At 39.0% G+C, this 20,210-nt stretch overlaps 1 protein-coding gene across 3 annotated transcripts in view; it reads left to right on the top strand.

Moving 5' to 3' along the window:
- gdpd2 (glycerophosphodiester phosphodiesterase domain containing 2) overlaps positions 1-17,911 on the top strand; it is a 79,828-nt gene extending 61,917 nt beyond the window's left edge. For 2 of the 3 annotated variants that reach the window (XM_073058137.1, XM_073058138.1), the window contains exons 8-16: positions 1,445-1,590; positions 2,004-2,086; positions 5,333-5,483; positions 6,673-6,897; positions 8,572-8,717; positions 9,694-9,841; positions 12,830-12,912; positions 15,624-15,667; positions 17,686-17,911. In XM_073058137.1, coding sequence (XP_072914238.1) covers positions 1,445-1,590; positions 2,004-2,086; positions 5,333-5,483; positions 6,673-6,897; positions 8,572-8,717; positions 9,694-9,841; positions 12,830-12,912; positions 15,624-15,667; positions 17,686-17,726 — 1,067 coding nt within the window. In that variant the 3' untranslated portion in view covers positions 17,727-17,911. The remainder of the gene's footprint in view (positions 1-1,444; positions 1,591-2,003; positions 2,087-5,332; positions 5,484-6,672; positions 6,898-8,571; positions 8,718-9,693; positions 9,842-12,829; positions 12,913-15,623; positions 15,668-17,685) is intronic. The other variant, XM_073058139.1, reaches the window with a different exon arrangement.
- Positions 17,912-20,210: the final 2,299 nt, after the last annotated feature.

The following is a 20,210-nucleotide window of genomic DNA, read 5'->3' as shown; positions in this document are numbered from 1 at the left end:
CCGCTCCATTTTGCCTCCTGGAGCAACTTGACAACCGCAGATTGCCTTTTCACTCAACCCTGGGGCATCTGGACAGCAAAGATACATACATTAGAATGCTCTGTATCAGCTACAGCTCAGCATTCAGTACCATCATCCCCTCAAAATTAATCAATAGGCATCAAGATCTTGGACTCAATACCTCCTTATGCAATTGGAATCTGTATTTCCATACTTGCAGATCAAAGTCAGTTTGGATTGGCAACATCACCTTCTCCGTGATCTCCTGTTGTACAGATGTAGCACAAGGGGGTGTTTAACCCCCTGATCTACTTGCTTTACACTTATGGCTGTGTGGCTAAGAGCAGCTCCAATGATATATTCAAGTTTGCTGATGGCACCACTGTTGTTGGCCAAATCAAACATGGTGACAAATCAGCATACGGGTGGTGAAATTGAAAATCTGAGTGAGTGGTGCCATAACAACAGCCTCTTGCTCAATGTCAGCAAGACCAAGGAGCTGCTTATCAACTTCAGGAGGAAGAAACCAGAGGTCCAGGAGCTAGTCCTTATCAGAGGTTAAGAAGGCAAGCAAATTTAAATTCCTTAGTGTTATTATTTTGGAAGACCTTTCCTGGGCCCAACACTTAAGTGTAATTACGAAGAAAGCACAGAAACACTTATACTTTTTTAGGAGTTTATGATTACTTGACGTTACATCTAAAGCTTTGACAAACTTTTATAGTTGTGTAGTGGAGAGTACATTGACTGGCAGCATCACAGCCTTTGATGGAAACACCAATGCCCTTGGAGGGAAAGTCCTATAACAAGTAATGGTTATGGCCCACTCCATCACATGTAATGCACATTTACATGAAGCATTGTTGCAGGAAAGCAGCATTCATTATCAGAGACCCCTACCACCCAGGATATTCTCTCTTCTCGTTGATGCCATCATGAAGAATGTACAGAAGCCATGGTGCTCACACCACCATGTTCAGGAACAGTTATTACCCCTCAACCATCAGGCTCTTGAACCAAAAGGGACAGATAATTTCACTCTACTTCACTTGCCCCATCATTCAAATTTTCCCACAACCTATGGACTCACTTTCAAGGACTCTTCATCTCATGTTCTTGATATTTATTGCTTATCTATGTGTTATTACTATTTACTTATTTTTGTATTTGCACAGTTTATTGTCTTTTGCACATTAGTTGAACGCCCGAGTTGGTGCGGTCTTCAATTGATTCTATTATAGATTTAATTGAGTATGCCTATGACAAAATGAATCTCAGGGTTGTATATGGTGAAGTATATGTAATTTGATAATAAATTCACTTTGAACTTTGTAAATTTCCCTCAAATCTTTCTGTAAGTATTGAAATGTGTGTTTGTTTACTGTTACAAAACCAAGATTCTAATCAATGGATCTGTATCATTAATTTTAATTTCTAATTTTAGTTTTCCAGATTGTCTTGTTCATATCTTATCTTGGATTGGTGATATTTCTTTATTTAACTCCTCTTGCAATCTCCTCTCCTTGTATTATTGAAAAGTCAAAATTGGCACGGAAACCAGCTCTGATAGGGCACCGAGGAGCACCCATGGTAAGTATGAGCAACTCATATGCATTAACTTCAGAATCAGAGGGATCTAGTCTATATACCAGTAGTTAAGTTACCCAGATTATTTTCACCTCAGACCTTCTGATTCTGCTAATAAAGAGTTAAGATCTTCTTTTGATATTGCACTTTATAAGCAAAGGAACTAAGGGGGAATAGATGGTGATGGAAGAAGACATTGCTCTGAGTAAAATTTACCCTGTATAATTCCTGTGTTATTTTGGAGCTTTACTCTGTGCCTAACTTTTGCCTAACATTCTGATAAACTAAGAATGCATAATACAAAATGTAGGAAAAGTAGACTGAGCATCATCTTACTCATGTAGTTTCTGAGTTTTGGGTGTCTGACACTGAGTGGATACTGGACATCTCATGTGGTCATAACTTTGCATTTCCAGTTGGCACCGGAGAACACCCTGATGTCTTTCAAAGAGACTGTAGAATGTGAAGCATCTACATTTGAAACTGATGTAAAGATTAGGTATGTGACAACAGCGTTTGTTCTTAAGCGGTGAATTTACCATTTTGGGGGTTATTTCAGAGACTTTGGCTTAGTCATTTTAATTTCATCACTTGTGCAATGAATCCAACTTCATCAATGAATCTAAGTAACTTACTCCCCCTACCATAACAATAGACTGCCAATGCTGCTGGAAATGTCACCAATGGAAACAGTAACTGTGGAGAAAGAAATAGAATTTGCCCTTCAAGTCAAAATGCAAAATACCTCAACAACTTGTCCTCAAAAGCTTTTCTGTCCTTGCTGTACTGAGCTACTCCCCTTGCCCTATCTATTCTTCCCCTCCTTCTCTGCAACTTTAAAACTGTTTTCGGTCTTCCTGCTTTTTGAAAAAGGGTCTTTGATCCAGAACATTAAACCAGATTCTCTTTCCACAGTTGCTGTTTGATCTCTTGAATGGTTCCAGTACTTTTGTTTATATTTTGTATTTTGTTTGAAGGACTTTTCATCAGAATGCCTGAAGCTTGTCAAACTCTCATTTTCATGCTGAGAATATGGAAAATTAGTACAAGGTTAATTGCTGACCCCAGCTAAATCAATAACAGGTGCACTCAAGTAGCACACAAAGATATTTCTTTTCCCCTTTCCAGTCCTCTATCAACCATCTCACTATGGTACTGTGGAAGAACTCTACAGCATATTCCAAGATATGTATCAATGCCTGGGAGTTGGAGTGGCCCACTTCTGGGAACTGAGTGGTTATAGTCCAAGTTGAACCTTAACCAACAGAGCTTAGTGACAGGCTTTTTGCTCTGGGCAAGAGACTTGCAAAGTGTAACTTATTCCGATCAAATTTCAATTTCTTGAAAGAGTGACAAATTATTGTACACAAAACAGCAGACAAACCTCAATAAAAACCAAAAAAGGGCAACCAAGCAAGAATGAATAATCCAACCAAAATCAGCCTATTAGATAAAATACAAAGTTATTTCTAATGTGTAAGATTTCTATTGTTTTCCACGTTGATTTCTCGTCAAACTTGGAAAACTAGGCCTAAAAGTTGGATTATGTCTGTATAGCTGTTTTGGTTATGTGGTCCATCAACAATCATTTCAATCATAATGAAGCTCTGTGAAAGGTTGCTTTTAACAAGAATTATCTCCTCCCTGAGCAAGGACCTGGGTGCATTGCAATTCACCAGCTGCTGTGAAAGGTCTACCATGCAATAGTGAATGCAATCTCACTGACTCTCCAGTCTACTTTAGAGCATCTAAACAGCAGCAAAACATATGTCAGGCTGTTGTTTATTGATTACAACTCAGTGTTCCATACCATCATTCCTTCAATATTAATCACCAGACTTCAGAACGTTAGCTACTGTAACCCCCTCAGCAACTGGATTCTCAAATTCCTCACTGGGAGACCACATTCAGTATACATCAATGACAGCATCTCCTATTCACCTACAATCAACACAAGTGCACTTCAAAGAGTAGGCTTAGCCCACTGTTCTACTCTCTCTACAGTCATGACTGTGTGGCTACGCACAGCTCATATGGCATTTATAAATTTGCAGAGGACACCACTGTTGGCCTGATACCCTGACCTCTTCAATTTGGCCCAGTGCCTGAATCATTGTACAAACACTAGGTTCAGTCATTTTGATATGATCTGCAGCCTAGACCCTGCCACCTCAATTTGGCCTGGCACTTAAATCATCGTACAAACGCAGGGTTCAGTGGCTTCAATACACTCTGGGGCTTGGACCCTGCCACCTCAATTTGGCCTGTACCCGACCTTTCCAATTTGTCTCGGTGCTTAAATCAATCAAACCTTGGGTTTTCCTTGCTTTCAGCAATGAGCCCACTGCCTCACCTTGCTACGGTTCTGCCACATGGAATTGCCTACAAGTCCAGAGGAAAGTTACAAGCTATTGTTTGCGATGACCGTTAACAGAAAAAGAGTGATTAACAAAGTATTTAGTTGTTTTCTTTGTTTCACTGGCCACCGTCCAGAAGTCGCTGAGATTTTCCAGCAGCTTTAAGGGTGAGCAGCTTTAACTTCCTGTGCCTCAACATCTCTGAGGATCTATCCTGGGCTTAATACACCAATGCAATCATGAAGAAAGGTGTTATGAGCATGAGATTTGGTATGTCACCAAAAACTCTTGCAAATTTCTCTAGATGTACAGTGGAGAGCATTCTGATTAATTGCATCACCGTCTGGTATGGAGACTTCAATGTACAGGAGACTGCAGGAGTTTATAGACTTAGCCAGCTCCATCACAGTCACAACCTTCCCCATTATTAAGGACACCTTCAAAGAGGTGGTGCCTCCAGAAGTCAGTATCCATCATTAAAGACTCTCACCATATGGGACACGTTACTACCATCACAACCATCACAGAGGAGATACAGTACTGCACTATACTGTGGCCACAAAACAACAACTTTATGTCACATAAGACAGTTATAATAAACGCGATTCTGATGCTGATTCCAGCCGGCTTCTAAAACCGGAACAGACATTGTAATATTTTATATACAACTGAGGTCAAGTCTAGGAGGGTGTGCGGAGGTCAGATGCCCTATCAGGGCCTGGGGTTGTTTGGAAGGATCAGGCTGGGATGATGATAAGGTACAGTAAGAGGCTAATGGTCATCCAAAAGGTGTGATAATTGGAATCAGGGCTAGGGGAGGGAGGCAGTAAGTTGCATCTTCCACAGAGCAGAGAAGGAAAAACCATTGTCTTTAACTACACTTACTACTATCTACTATCTATTTTCAGTGGCCTTTTGAGTAGCAGTTTATAGTTGCAAGAAAACATTTTAAAGTGCAGTGCTCCCTACAGGGAACCTGTGGTTTGTGCAAGCTAGTGATGCCATTACCTTCAATTGAGTCATCATTGGGATTCATGAACGTACTGCAGTCATCCAATCATCTTTGTGTAAGACATGATTCCACACAGTCGGTGGACCAGTTAAATTTCTGATCAATGGTAAACTTCCCTGAGATTCAGCAAAGTGAATGTCAGGTGAGGATGGAGAGAAATGGAGATACCCTAACCCTAATATTAGGAATATTATTTATGAATATTGATTTGAGTTTGATTGCATAGGTCACAGGGAATACTATGTCAGTACATTAAAAGAGTTACATAAGTGTACAAACGGAATGCATCCACTGGATAACAACATGAGGAATTGGATAATTCATTAGAAAAATCAAAACTAGACTGATAAGTTTTACATTTTTCTTTTTTTCCTAGTTTGGATGGAGTTCCATTTCTAATGCATGACAGAACATTTGAAAGGACAACGGATATAATGGATATTTTCCCCAAGCGAGTTCACAATAATGCCTCAAGTTTTACATGGGCAGAGATTCAGCGGCTCAATGCTGGAAAATGGTTTCTGAAGGTGAAGATGCTGCCGCTTTTCATACCTAAATTTCTCTTTAAGATCAAAGTGCTGTGAAATACTATGACCCATAAGGGAAATAAAAACAAATGAACTCAAAGCTTACCAATGAGGGAATAAATAATTTATAGAGAAGGCATTCAACTTGCATGAAAATCCCAAGTTTAAATCCCACTAAAAATGATAGTTAAAATCATTTAAAATCAACTGTTCAGAATAAAAAAAGATTTTTTATTTATTCTTTTGGAATAGCTCAAACTGTTTTATAGCAATAGGGTGTAATTGAAATAAAGGAACAATTATAATGCAGGGAGTGTGACAACCAAACTTCGACAAATAGCAATGCGTAAGTAACTCAGTTTTAAGAAATGCTCATTGAAACATAAGTATTTCCATTGGGGATAATGCTTTTTCTATTTAAAATAGTCCCATGTCTTGTTTTAATGCACCCTTGAAGGTGGAATCTAAAAGTCAGCTATTCCTGCAGTTCAGCATTCCATCTGTTCTGCAGTGAACTATCAGTTTATATTTTGATGCACATGTTTCTTTAGTGAGACTACGACCCATTTCCAACTCAGATAAGATTCATATCTTTTGTTAAATTAATCCTGGATCTTCAACACTTTCTAGTAAGTGAGAATCCACTTCAGACCTGATGATCACTATAATATTATATGATATTCCCTCCCAGAAACACCACACATTTGCTGGTTGAATAGATAGAAACATCATACAGAAAAGAAATGCTATTCTGATACTGAGACTAAGTAATACAGGGAAATTGAATAGAGATGCTACATTTAACCATGCCATATCTTTAAACACTGACTGGGATAGCATTCAGAGAGATATATTTTACAACTAACTTGTATGGTACCTAACTCCAAAGCTCAATGCCAACTGAAAATATTTGTGATCAAATATATTTATTTTTGGTAATTAATTTTCTTCAATTTAATGAACCATATTAGCAAAAAATAAAGGAAGAATATTGATAGTGATTAATAAATGTTCCCTTGCCCAGCACTATAAAGCTGATTATTGTAATATTTTCTTGAAATCTTTTAAAGCTCTGTGTGGTAGTCAACAAATGGAACATCATGTTTGTGTACAATATAAAATAATAAGAACACTTTTCTGACGATTAATCTGAATATGTGCTTTATTTTCCCACTGCATTTAATAACAGAAAGATCCTTACAGCACAGCATGGTCATTACCAAAGAAATCTCGAGAAGAAGCTCTCAAACAGCACGTTTGTTCGCTGGCTGAACTACTGAAACTTGCAGAGGACAATAAAAAATCTATAATGTTTGACTTGCGAACTCCAACTGACAAATCTCATCCATACTACAACAATTCACATGAAGTTGTTGTGGAAACCATCATGAATTCTTCAATTGACCACAATCTGGTAAGGAAACTGAGTTTCTCCTTCAACTGGGCTGTTAACTAAAATTCAGAAAATCTTTGTACCGGAAGATTGCTAATTCTATAGCATGGCTTGTAACAGGTCTCATTCGTCTTGCAAAGAGTCTCTGCCAGTTGTAAAGCATTTTTAACTGAACATTTGTATCTATGTAGGATGGTAACTAAATAAGAATTGAAAATTTCAGAGAGCATGCAATAGCAATTCAAATCCACTGACCGTTCCTGGTGTACCAAACAGACTATTTTATTCCTGCATTTAAATTAGTCTTGAGGTGGTCACGTACCTGAGGTATTTCCTACCATTTTAAAATGATATGATTGCTTCTATTCCTTAGCAGAGAACTTGGTTGGACTAGATACTTAAATACTGCAGTTCTCTTTTCCTCGCATTCAAGAGAAGAAATAAATTAGTAAATTGCTTCATTATTGTAACGTACATTGAGGTATAAAATTTGTCTTAAATACCTGTTCAATTCATTACAACAGTGCATTGAGGTCCTACGTGGAAAAACAATAACAGAGTGCAGAAGAATTGTTACAATACAGAGAAAATGTTGTGTAGGTAGACAGCAAGGTGTGAGGTAGATTGTGAGGTCAAGAGTCTATCTTTCCATTCAAAAGAAGCATACAATAGTCTTTTATCAGCAGGATAGAAATTATACTTCTGCGTGGCAGTATGTACAAAGTACTTTCAGGCTCTTGTTTCTTCTTCCTTGTGGGAGGGAGGTGAAGAGGGAATGTCCATGGTGGGTGGAATATCTGACTATGCTGCCTGCTTTATTGAGACAGTGAGAAGTGTAGACAGAGTCCATGGAGAGGAATGTTTTCCATGATATGCTGAGCTGTGTCTATGACTCTCTGCAGTTTCTTGAAGTCACAGGCAGAGAAGTTTCCATCCCAAGGTGTGATGCATCTAGAGAGGATGCTTCCTGTCATTCATTTATAAAAATTGGGGAAGGTCCAAAGGGACATGCCAAATTTATTTAGCCTCCTAAGAAGGCAGAGGTGCTGGTAAGCTTTCTTGAAAGTGGAATTAACATGCTTGGATCAGGAAAAGCTATCGATGGATGTTCACTCCTGGGAAATGCTTTTCATTCCACCTTCCAAAAGGCAGGAAAATATATGCGATTGTGCATGATGGACAATGTTATGTAGAAAAAGTAATCTGTGTTATAATCATTATAATCATTGAGCTGTACTGTTGTTTAAATAAGTTTGTCAATATACCTGCATCACCATCTGGTACAGGAATTGCAAGACATCTGACTACAAGTCCCTATGAAGGATTGCTTGGAGGATCAGCAGGGTCTCTCTTCCACATATCAGCGATACTTATCAGGAGCACTGCAAATGCAGGGCCCTTACAATTGTCCATGATCCCTCCCATCTGTCCAACAATCTCTTCGACCCCCTACCATCAGGCAGGAGGCACCTGGTTCAGAGGAACATTGTTTCATTTGGTGGTATACATGTGTACAGTTGAATGACAATAAATTGAACTTGAACTTAAACACTTATTAAAATTATGCATTTCCACCTCCATATCAATAGCAAGTTCTGGCTTGCTTCAGCTCATCTTCTGCCTTTCGATTACAGTAAGATTATGAGCCAATTTTTTTCCTTTCAGACTATCCTTAGTGTTTTTGCTTCCTTGTAGATCCTTTGGCTGCCCAACAATAAGAATAGCACCCCTCCTGGTTTCCAGCAGGTTCTGGGAGATAAACTTGACCCAGAAATACTGCGAAGGAAGAAAATTTACAAAATCAATATTCGTTATAGCAACATCAGTGAGGCAGAGATCAGGTGAGTTACTTCTAACTTAAATATGAATTGAACCAAACTGTAAACTATATAAAAATAGATCATGGAGGAGCTTAGCTAAAATCTCAAAAATAAAATGCGACTCATTTGAGAACATAGTAATGAAATTCTTTGTGTTGCAATGTACTAAGGGGATAATGCAATGAAATCATGCTCGCCACATAGAATCTCAGCTTTTAGGAATGATTTTCTACTCAGAACAGACTTTCATGAATATGTCCTCTCTAAGGTTCAGATATATGTTAACAGAATAGAATGTGTATTCTTAAGGATCATTCTCTGCAGAAGAACAATTTTGTATCATTCTTCCTAGCACATGATAGGATAGCAAGGCGAATCTACCCCATAGGACTTTTCCCCTTCCTGTTCAAGTGCAAGCCATCCCTTGTTTACAGGTTAACTCTTTCCTAGAAGAAATCACTATGGTCCACAAATCTGGATCCCTGCCCCCTGCACCAACTCTTCAGCCACACACTAATCTGCTATATTATCCTATTCTAACCCTCATGGCGCAAGGAGTAATCCAGAGATTACTTCTGAGGTCCTGGTTTTTAATCTCTTTCCTAACTCTTTATATTCACTCTTCAGGACTTAATCCCTTTTTCTACCACTACCATTTGTGCCAATGTGCACAATGACTTCCGCCTACTGACCTTCCCCACCCCCCCCCCCCCCCAAGAGGCACCAGGGAGGCAACATACCATTCTAGGATCTCTTTTGCAGCTACAGAATCTCCTGTCTACCCCTCAACTATTGAGTGCTCTATCACTAAAGTCCTTTCTGCCTTTACCTTTACTGCTAAGCCTCAGAAGCAGTAATGGTGACACAGACTTTGCTGCTGCTTTCTCCTGAGTGCTCAATCGCCTTCTCCCCAACAGTATCCAAAACAGTAACTGTAAAGTATCCAAATCTTTTTGAAAGCATTTGGTTAATAGCTTTTATCACTTTAATATTTCAGGAACTATGCAGCAAAAAATATCAGCACAAATGTTTATGTTGTCAATGAACCCTGGGTGTTTTCCACACTATGGTGTGCCAAGGTAAATTCTGTCACAACCAACGCATGTCATATCTTCAAGAAGATGGAAGTACCTATTTGGCACATGGTAAGTGAAACCTTTAAACTTTATGTAGGATGGGAGGTGTGTAATGAAGCAAGGCTGGATGTGGCACAGGTTGTATATCTCTTCATTTATTCTTAAACTTCATGGCAAACAGTTTATCTGAACTTCCTTTTTTTTGTAAATTAAATCTGCTTTCCTCATGAGACAGCAAGCTGAAAACAAAAAAAATGATTGACTATTTCATTTATTAACTGAACAGTTAAAATTCTTAGATGGTGCAGAAAATTCGAAGTAAAATTTATTATGAGAATACATACATGTCACCACGTACAACCCTGAGATCCTTCTTCTGTGGACATATTCAGTGAATCTATACAACAGTAACTGTAAAAAGGATCAATGAACAACAAACTGCGTAAATACAAATATAACTAAATAGCAATAAATAATAAGAGCATGAAATAACAAATAAAGAGTCCTTAAAGAGAGATCATTGGTTGTGGGAACGCCAGAAATAGAATGAGTGTAGTTATCCTCTTCAGTTCAAGAGCCTGATGGTTGAGGGTAGTAATTATTCTTGAACCTGGTCGCGCGAGTCCTGAGGCTCCTGTACCTTCTACCTGATGGCAGCAGCGAGAAAAGTGAGAAATCTGCAAGAACACTGACGTCCAGGCAACAAAGTGCAAGCTTGACCAAGTTATAAAGCACATGAGACAATTATTAGAAAGTAGAGATCATTTAGAATAAAATTAAGCCAGAGATTTTTATTTTTTATTTTTTTATTAGTTTTTCAAAACATTTTACAAAATTAAAAACCCCAAATCCCAATGAGGAGCATTAATACAAAGCAAGGTTAAGCATACAATAACAATATGCTACAAAGGAAGAGAATTTAACAAAAAAGCACCTAAATTAAAGACAAGTGAGCTTAGTGTCCTCCCCAAACCCCACAACACAAGAAAAAAACAACAATTCCAGACCAATCACCACACAATATAGAGAGTATAAGTACGGACAGTCAAACTCCCAGACTGTGAATACACTTAGCAACAGAGGATAATAATGCCTACTACCAGAAAAAAAAGGGAGCTGAAAGCAAGGGACCGAAAAGAAAAAAAAACCCTAGTCAAGAGGAAGGTTATGAAAGTACTCGATAAAAGGCCCCCAGACCTTATGGAACTTTAAATCCGAATTGAGAACTGAATAATGAATTTTTTCGAGGTCCAAGCAGGCCATAATGTCGTTAAGCCATTGCGCATGAGTGGGCGGGGCAACATCTCTCCATCTAAGGAGGATCAAGCGTCTCGCCAGGAGAGAGGCAAAGGATAGTATTCGGCATTTGGTCGGACCCAGACATAAATCTGTCTCGCCCCAAAAACCGAACAGAGCAATTAAGGGGTTAGGTTCTAGGTGCTGATTCAGAATACCCGATAATGTAGTGAAGACATCTTTCCAGAATTTCTCCAAGCTAGGACAGAACCAGTACATATGGATGAGAGAGGCCACGCTCCTCTTGCATTTATCACAGAGCGGACTAATGCCAGGGTAGAATCGAGATAGTTTAGATTTAGACATATGGGCTCTATGAACAATCTTAAACTGTAAGAGACAATGGCGAGCACAAAGAGAGGTTGAGTTAACCGATTTGAGAACTGAGTCCCAGCTCTCTTCGGATAAGGAGATATTTAAATCCTGCTCCCAGGCCATTTTAATTTTATCCACAGGGGCCCGTCGTAAGGCTGCTAGTTTATCTTGGATAATTGAAATTAAACCTTTACCTAGTGGATTAATGGAAAGAAATAGGTCCATAGCATTTTTCGCAGGCATTTCAGGAAAGTTAGGAATTAAAGGAGCAGTAAAGTGTCGGATTTGGAGATATCTGAAAAAGTGAGCATTAGGCAGGTTGAACTTAACAGAGAGCTGTTGAAAAGAAGTGAAGCGATTATCAATGAAAAGATCTTCAAAATGTCTAATGCCCTTCCTGTACCAAACATGGAATGCTGAATCAAACGTGGTAGGTAAAAAAAGGTGATTATGTGCGACAGGGCTAGAAACGGAAAACCCCTGGAAACCATAGCATTTCCTGAACTGAGCCCATATACGCAAAGTGTGTCTAACCAGAGGATTAGCTATTGATCTGGGCAGACTGCTAGGGAGTGCAGAGCCAAGAAGTGCAGATATAGATAATTCTTTAGTGGAGCTCAACTCCATTGCCACCCAGTTAGGGCACTCAGGTTGACCGTGGAAGAAAGACCAGAAGGCAGCACAACGTATATTAGCTGCCCAGTAATATAAGCGAAAGTTAGGTAAAGCCATACCACCCTCTTTTTTAGATTTTTGGAGGTGGATTTTATTAATTCTAGAGCGCTTATTCTGCCACAGATATGACAAAATAATAGAGTCTAAGGAATCAAAAAAAGATTTAGGAATAAAAATTGGGATAGATTGAAATAAGTATAAAAATTTGGGGAGAACATACATTTTGACAACATTGAAAGCCAGAGATTTTTGAAAATATTTTGCATAACAAGGTATATCTGTAAGGAATTCATGTTAACTAGGGTTAATATTTCAAGTCGATAGCCTATGGTTACATTTATTAGTTCCAATTAGCAGATGGGATTAGAACTATGATGCCTAAAATTGTAATTTATCTCTAATCTTAATCAATCAATTCTCTGAAATTTTGATGTAGTTTTATAATGTTTGCTAGCACCAAGCAAGATGAGATTGTGCAAAATTCAAACTTAAAAATTAAAATAAAAGATAGATTTCTAAGTTGTCAACTAATTCAATGATAGCATTTTTAAAATGAACCTGTGGCAAAAATCAGCACGATCTAATGTTTATCATGAGTCCATTTGATTACTCCTATAACTATAAAGAACAAGGATCAGCCTATCTTAAGCTTTGGTCTGCTGTTAAGTATAAGCATTGTTAATTACCAGACCCACTCCTGTCATTTTGCTTATAAAAATTGTTAGTATATTTTGTTAACTTTTGTTTAATCTTATCCTGTTTTGTTTGCAGAACCCTGAAGTCTATTTAATAATATGGATAACTGTAGATTCTGTGTCTTTCCTGTTGATTCTTTTAATATGCTTCATTCACTGGTAAGGAAAACTGCTTAACCTGCAACCAAAATAAAAAATATAATTTCAAGGCAGTAAATAAGAACAATGAGTGCTTTCTTGAAGCAGACAGAACAAGGACTGGCAGCCCTTAAGTATGAGATTTAAGCCCCAAAAAAAGTGAGATTGAAAGTCATGGAGTGTGACTTCCAATGGTGTACTTACCTGCAGACGCATATTCAATCATTCTTCATTCGAGGAGGACATATGAGCATTGGCAAGCTGCCAAGGCACTGTGCACTTCAGTTATTTCAACTGTCTTTGGTAAAGATTTATTAAGTAGCAAAAATTAATGGCAGTGTTCAAAAGTGGGAATTGTGTCTACTTTCCTTTTAAACTTGGTGTTTAACATGCCTGCTGCAGCCAGTCTGAAGCCAAGCTGATCATTGCAGAACAGCAAACCATCTGCTGAAAAACTAAGCTGGTGTAGCAGCATTTGTGGGTTGAATGGAATTATCGACATTTGCTGTTAAAACCCTGCTTCAGGCCCAATTAGTTCTGATAGTAATAACATCCACATCCACATCAGTGCCAGTATCTTTCTTTTACCATTCTTCATAATTCACAAGGTTCTCAATGGAGCTGGATGACATTTCTTGACCGATCTTCCATATTCATTTGATTCATCCTGGGAATTCATAATTCTGTCATCCTCTTTACCAATACCCATTTGCCTTCTCACGGCAACAGCAGGAGATACAGCACTGTCCTTATCCCACTTTTCATTATTTCTAACCATTTAAGGACCAAATTCCTTCTAGATAGCAAAATAATTAATTTGCATTTCTTCCAGTTTAGCGTACTGTATTCTGTGCTCATGGTGTAGTCTCCTCTGTACCAAAATAAACAGAATTTGGTTTGCTGCATTACAGAATACAATTATATATTTTTATCTAGAGATACAGCAAGGTAACAGGCCCTTCCAGCCCAGATGAGCCTATGCTGCCCAATTACACCCATGTGACCTACTGACCGACTTACCCATAAGTTTTTAGAATGTGGGAGGAAACTGGAGCACCCAGAGGAAGGCCATATGGTCACAGGGAGAACGTATAAACTGCTTAAGGCACTGGTGGATTAGCATTAAGTTAATCACTATGCTACTGTGTGGCCCTAAAACAAATACCTGTTATTTTTCACAAGAATGAGGTTGAGACTTGAGCAGCCTGTCGCTTTAAATAGTCTGACCTTGCTGTCTTTGGACTCCTGTGTTGTTCAGAGGAAGCCTGATATAAGATTGATGAATGGCATCCAATGATGCAATGGCCAAGATGTGCCCCATGGTAGTGTAATGGCACTCCTACAGCTCTGGGCGTTGGAGTTCAGAGTTCACTTCTGGCATCATCTGTAAGGAACCTGTATGTCCTCACCGTGGAATGCGTGGGTTTTCCTCAGGTGCTTCAATTTCCTCCCACAGTCCAAAGACATAACGAGTGGTCATTGTAAATTGTCCCGTGATTAGATTTAAATTGGGGTTGTCAGGGGCTACTATGGCAGTGTGGCTCAAGGGGTCAGCAGGGTCTATTCTGTGTTGTATTGCTGAATAAGTAAATTAATAATCATCAACCTTGATGCACCATCAATAACTCTCGGAGACGTGAGGCGAGATATAGGCTTTTATTGGCTGGAACAATTGACCACCACACTACATCCTGGAGACTGAGACCGGGGCTGGGTCTCCAATTGCCTTTATACCGGGGTCCATGGGAGGACCCACGGTCAGTGAGAGGAGCCACAGGAGCAGTCAGTGGGGCGGGGGGGGGGGGGGCGTGTCCAGACAGGTATATGTAGTTCGCCACAAACCTATAACACTAACTCTGTTTTGTATCTCTTCATAGATACTGCCTGACCTGCAGGTCATTTCCATTATTTCAAATTTCCATTATGTATAGTGCTTGGTACATTACAGTTCAAGCAGTGTTCTCTGTCCTCTCCCTTCTTTTCACATATCCCCCAAGTAGATCAATAACTACAACATCTGTCCACTCTCAGCTAGCACCAGCTGTTACATCACTCAGTGTCTCTTGGTATCCACCTCATTACAGACTTCCCCTTTGTTCTCTCTACTACTCTTCCCCTGAAATTTAAAATTGTTTCATTTATAACTTTTCCTGGTTTTGCTGTAAGGTTAACCACCTAAAACAATTAAGTCTTTTCTTCTTTCCACAAATGTTTCTTGAGTTACTGGTATTTCCAGAATTTTCCTCTCTTTATTTATGATTCTGAGTAGGTCCATCAAGGTAGATGATGGTAGGGCATTTCCCTTGTGGAATCTAGAATGAGATGGCATTGTTTCAGAATAAAGGATTGCCCATTTAAAACAGAAATGTGGAGAAATTTCTTCTCTCAAAGGGTCATGAATCTTTACAATTCTCTACCCAAGAGATTAGTGAATATATTCAAGGCCACAATTGACAGATTTATAGCCGATTAGGAAGCCTGGGGAAATGAAGCATAGATTAGATCACAGATGATTTTTGTGAACAATAGAACAGGCTCAAGGGGCTATTTGGCCTATTCCTGCTTCAGAGCACACATTTTTATGCTAGTGGTTTTCTTGATTTTGCACATTATTCCATAAAAATATCTATTGAAGCTTTAATTAACTAATATTATGGCAGTGAAGAGAAGTTATATTTGTGAGATCTGTTCAGTTGATATCATTTAATTGATGAATTATATTATTTTTGCAGGCCAAGACACAGACATACCAGAGGTAAAAAAGAGAAATACTATGGTGAATTATCACTTTATATCTGGGAACTATGAGGCAGAGAGATACTGATGCCCATCTTCACACTTCTTACTTTACAAACAAATCTCCCCATTTAAACTCAAATTTTAATTATTGCACTGGATTTTCACAACTTTGTGATGTGAATTCAGCCAGTTGACCAATCGCTAGCATCCATTAACCTGCAGAGTAAATTCTGCCTGCACCAGCTAACCAAGCTTGAGAAGAACAGGAGCCAAAAGTGGGACATGCTTTGCTGTCTTGTTTATAACCTCTCCTTCATGAAAACATGGCTCTCTTTGGGGAACTAATTAGATCACTTAACCAACATAAATTGTTGGGATGTCAGGGTCCAGTTGTACAAGATGTTGGTAAAGCTCTATCTGGAGTTCTATATGCAGTTCTGGCTGCCCTTCTGCAGGAAGGAAGCATTGGAGTGGGTACACAAAACACTTAAGAGGATGCTACCAGGCTAGGACAGGCTGGATAGGCTAGGTCTATTTTCTCTTGGAGCACAGAAGGTGAATAGGTGAATTTATAGAGGCTTATAAAATCATGAGAGACATAGAGAGGGTGAATAGCCAAAGTCTTTTTCCCAGTGTTAGGGTGTTGAAAACAACAAACCACAGATTTAAAGTGACAAGGGAAAGATGTAAAATGGGCCTGATGGGAAAGTTTTTCACATAGAGTGTGGTGAGTATACGAAATGAGCTGTTAGGGGAGCTGGGAGAGGCAACTACAATGATGACATTTAAAAGACATTTAAACAGTTACTTGAATAGGAAAGGTTTAGAGAGGTGTCAGTCAAATACACGCAGATGGGTTGATCTGAGTTGATCAGCACAGACGAGCTGGGACAAGGACTTGTTTTCCTGGGGTATAGCTCTGTTGACTCTAAGTGCGTGATTAGTTTTCAGTTTCACCTTTGTATTCATTACTCAGAAACTGCTGATCTCCTGGGACTTTCACTCTGAACACTCTAAGGGCTTACAGAGATTGGTGCAAAAAACAAAAGAGTTTTAAACCAGTGAGCAGCAGTTCTATGGTTTAAAATGCCTTTTTAATGAGAGGCAAAACACACAAAATGCTGGAGGAACTCAGCCAGTCAGGCAGCAGTCTTGATGAAGTCCCGATGAAGTGTATCGCCCCGAAATGTCGACTGTTTATTCATTCCTACGTATGTTGCCTGACCTGCTGAGTTTCTCCAGCATTTTGTGTGCTTTGCCTTGGATTTCCAGCATCTGCAGATTTTCTCATGTTAATGACAGAGGTCAGAGGAGAATGACCAGACTAGTTCAAGCTGACAGGAAGGTGACAGGTAACCGCACATTACAAATGTAGTGTGCAGAAGAGCATCTCTGAATGCACATGTTGAACCTTGAAGTGGATGAGATACAGCAGCAGAAAACCACATCAGGTTCCACTCCTGTACCTAATAAAGTGACCAATGAGTTTATAGTTTCCAAATCTTCACAGCAAAATTGTTTTTATGAGCAATAATGCTCTCAAAAATTGCTCCTTACAGACTACAGATCTGTAGTACCTAGATTAGTAATTCTCAACTCACAGACTATATGTAGCACAGCTAATACACCACTACAGTTTACACAACATGTCATTGAAAACATCTTTAACTGAGCACACAATAAATAGTTTATGTCCAGGCATCCAAAAATACACATTTAGAGGTGAAAGTATGTTCCACTCTGGAAAATGGATTACAAACCAGTTATCTAGATTATGTTTTAAGTTCATATTCAATGTTGTTTTTATTCTTATCCTATCAGGTGTGTAATAATTATAGATGATGAGTCACCTCATTGTTACCACAAACAGAATAATTTATGCTGTCATTCTTCTTGGCCACCAATGTACCGTCAGATTTATTATCTTTTATCAAGTCGTGGTTAAAACAGGATTTCTGCCAGTTGTTTCCAATGTAATCATTGAGCCATTGTATTTAGCTGCTCACAAATAACTATTTACCTTTTTAATGATTTTTTATTGTTTCTCTATTCCAGGTGTTAACATGCACAGAAACACTGAAGAGACTATACTATAATTAAGCTTTGAGAGCTCTGTTACTCTATACTTGCCATAACCTTTAATGGCTCAGTATCACAGGAATTGTATGCAAAGTAAAGGTCAAAGGAAAACTGTATCTAATTTGTTAAAAATATTTTTTTAATGAATTGAAGTTTTAAGAGTGCAGTTTATAAAATAAAATGTGTATTTTTTTATCTGAAACTCTGTCCTGTTTCAATAGGTTTCGTCAGACACATATATAAAATATACATACAGAAATTCTTTTTCTTTGCAAACATCTATGAAAACAGAGGAGTGCCCCAAAGAATGAATGACAGTTAAACATTAGAACCCCAAAGCACCCCCCAGCTCCCCCTCCCATGCACAAGCAGCAAAGCAACACACCCCCCCACCAGCAAAAATCATCAGTGCCCTCCACCGAGCACTCAAGCGTGCAGCAAAGCATCAGTAAAGACACAGACTTGCAGTACTCCAAGGACTACTCATTCACCTGGTAATTCAACATACCACAGAGTCTCTCTCTCTCTCTCTCTCCCTCTCCCTCCCTCTCTCTCTCCCTCCCTCCCCCTCTCTCTCTCCCTCTCTCTCTCTCCCTCTCTCCCTCCCTCTCCCTCCCTAAGAGAGGTGTCCCCATTTCACTCAAAATGGGAGACATAACAAAGAACTCGCTGATTTACAATGTTAAAAGTCTGTTGTGTCACTTTTTCCGAGCTCTACACCCAGATACTCGGCCCCAGAAAGGAGCAACTCTTCAGACTCACACCCCACGGCAGCTAACCCACTGCTCCCGATATTCTGTGTTCTCCCGCGATGCTTCAGTCAGGGGCACAGGCCTAGAATCAGCACATCTCCAGAGCAACGAAATTCTGGAATCCGGAAGGCGCACTAGTCTTCCAGGCTGCATCCTTGGCATATCAAAAAACAGCCAATTGGGAGGCCCTGAAAGTGAGTCCCTGCCTAACAGCAACTTTTAAACTATTAGATTAGATTCAACTTTATTGTCATTGTGCTGACTACAGATACAAAGCCAATGAAATGCAATTAGCATCTAACCAGAAGTGCAAAAGAATAGTGTTATTTACAAAATAACTGCAAATAAAAAGTGCTGCAGCATACAAATATAAAAGTACTGAGACAGTACGATATGGGTGCAATACTGTTGAAGACCTGACTCCCTCACATAAATTACCCAAACCAGAAGAATAAACTTTTTTTCTCTCTAAATATACAGAAAGATTGATTCTAATTTTTTTCCTGAAAAAAAATTATCCACATCTCTCCAGATGTTCTGCAACTTTATGGCCACCCAAAAAAAAACCTGTTTTCCTGCTTGACACTAGGCCTCTAATTCAATCATAGCTCCCTGCTTTGGGGTATACCATACCTCACAACTTTTGCTTGGAAATGACCCTGAAGCATTTCAGACTGCCTGTAGGCTGCAGGTTTTAAATGGTCCACACAGAACCTTACCAAGCAGCTTCCACATCAGGGGCCAACACTATACCAACCAGCACCTGTGAATGTACAAACACTGAGCTGAGTTTGGCTGGGAACGTGTAGGCCTTTGTTTAGTCCTGTGTTTATGTGAATTACCAGAAATTCCTGATCAAACCCGAAGTGTTTCTAGGTCTGATTTATTTCAAGAACTAGTATTAATAATTTGAGATTGCTCTGCCTAATTAATTTAATATAAAAGACTAGGTAACATTCCTGGTATACCACTCAACATTTATCATTCTATCACCACAACAGGGAAGAAAACATATATCCTGTTGCTGTTGCTAAAACATCAGTGTATGAAACTTTGCTGTCTTATTTGTCTGTAAACTAATTGTAACAACAGGTGGTTATTTGTTATCAGTTTACTCAATACTTAATAATGAAGGTCATTAAAATTATTCCAGTACTACATCCAAATCATGGGTGCAGGACAGATGGTGTTGCTGTACTGTACTTAAACAACTGCTAATTGAAAACAAATGCATCTTGAAATCCTATCACAAGGATCTTTCTCTTCCCCTCCACCTCTTCACATGAAACCAGAAAATTCAGCACTGCCATGGTTTTTTGCAACTATGCAATGATTTTGACTGTGGATGGAGTCCTTGAGCTGTTAAGAAGTGCTGCCAGATGTAACAGTCCAAGTTCAGGGCTTCCAAGCCTAGAGATCATTGTATGTGTACTGGCAAAGACACCTGCAAGCTCCTGCACTTCAGTCACGGCACAGCCACTAAAGCAGTGTCTCAGCCCAAAACGTCGACTGTACTCTTTTCCAAAGATGCTGCCTGACCAGCTGAGTTCCTCTGGCATTTTGTGTGTGTTGCTTGGATTCCCAGTATCTGAAAATTTTCTCTTATTTGGGAAAGGAGAAACATGTGGTTTCACTAGGATAGTCAAAAACATTTAGAACACAGAAACATTGATAATGTAACATCGTGGACCTTTGCTTATAAATTTGCAATATTTGATTTTGATTATTTAAATATTGCAATGTGAACAC

Source organism: Hemitrygon akajei, chromosome 10 (genome assembly GCF_048418815.1).
Source record: "Hemitrygon akajei chromosome 10, sHemAka1.3, whole genome shotgun sequence".
In the NCBI taxonomy this organism is placed as follows: Eukaryota; Metazoa; Chordata; class Chondrichthyes; order Myliobatiformes; family Dasyatidae; genus Hemitrygon; species Hemitrygon akajei.
Note: the sequence above shows the minus strand (reverse complement) of the source record. Positions and strands in the feature narration are given on the sequence as shown.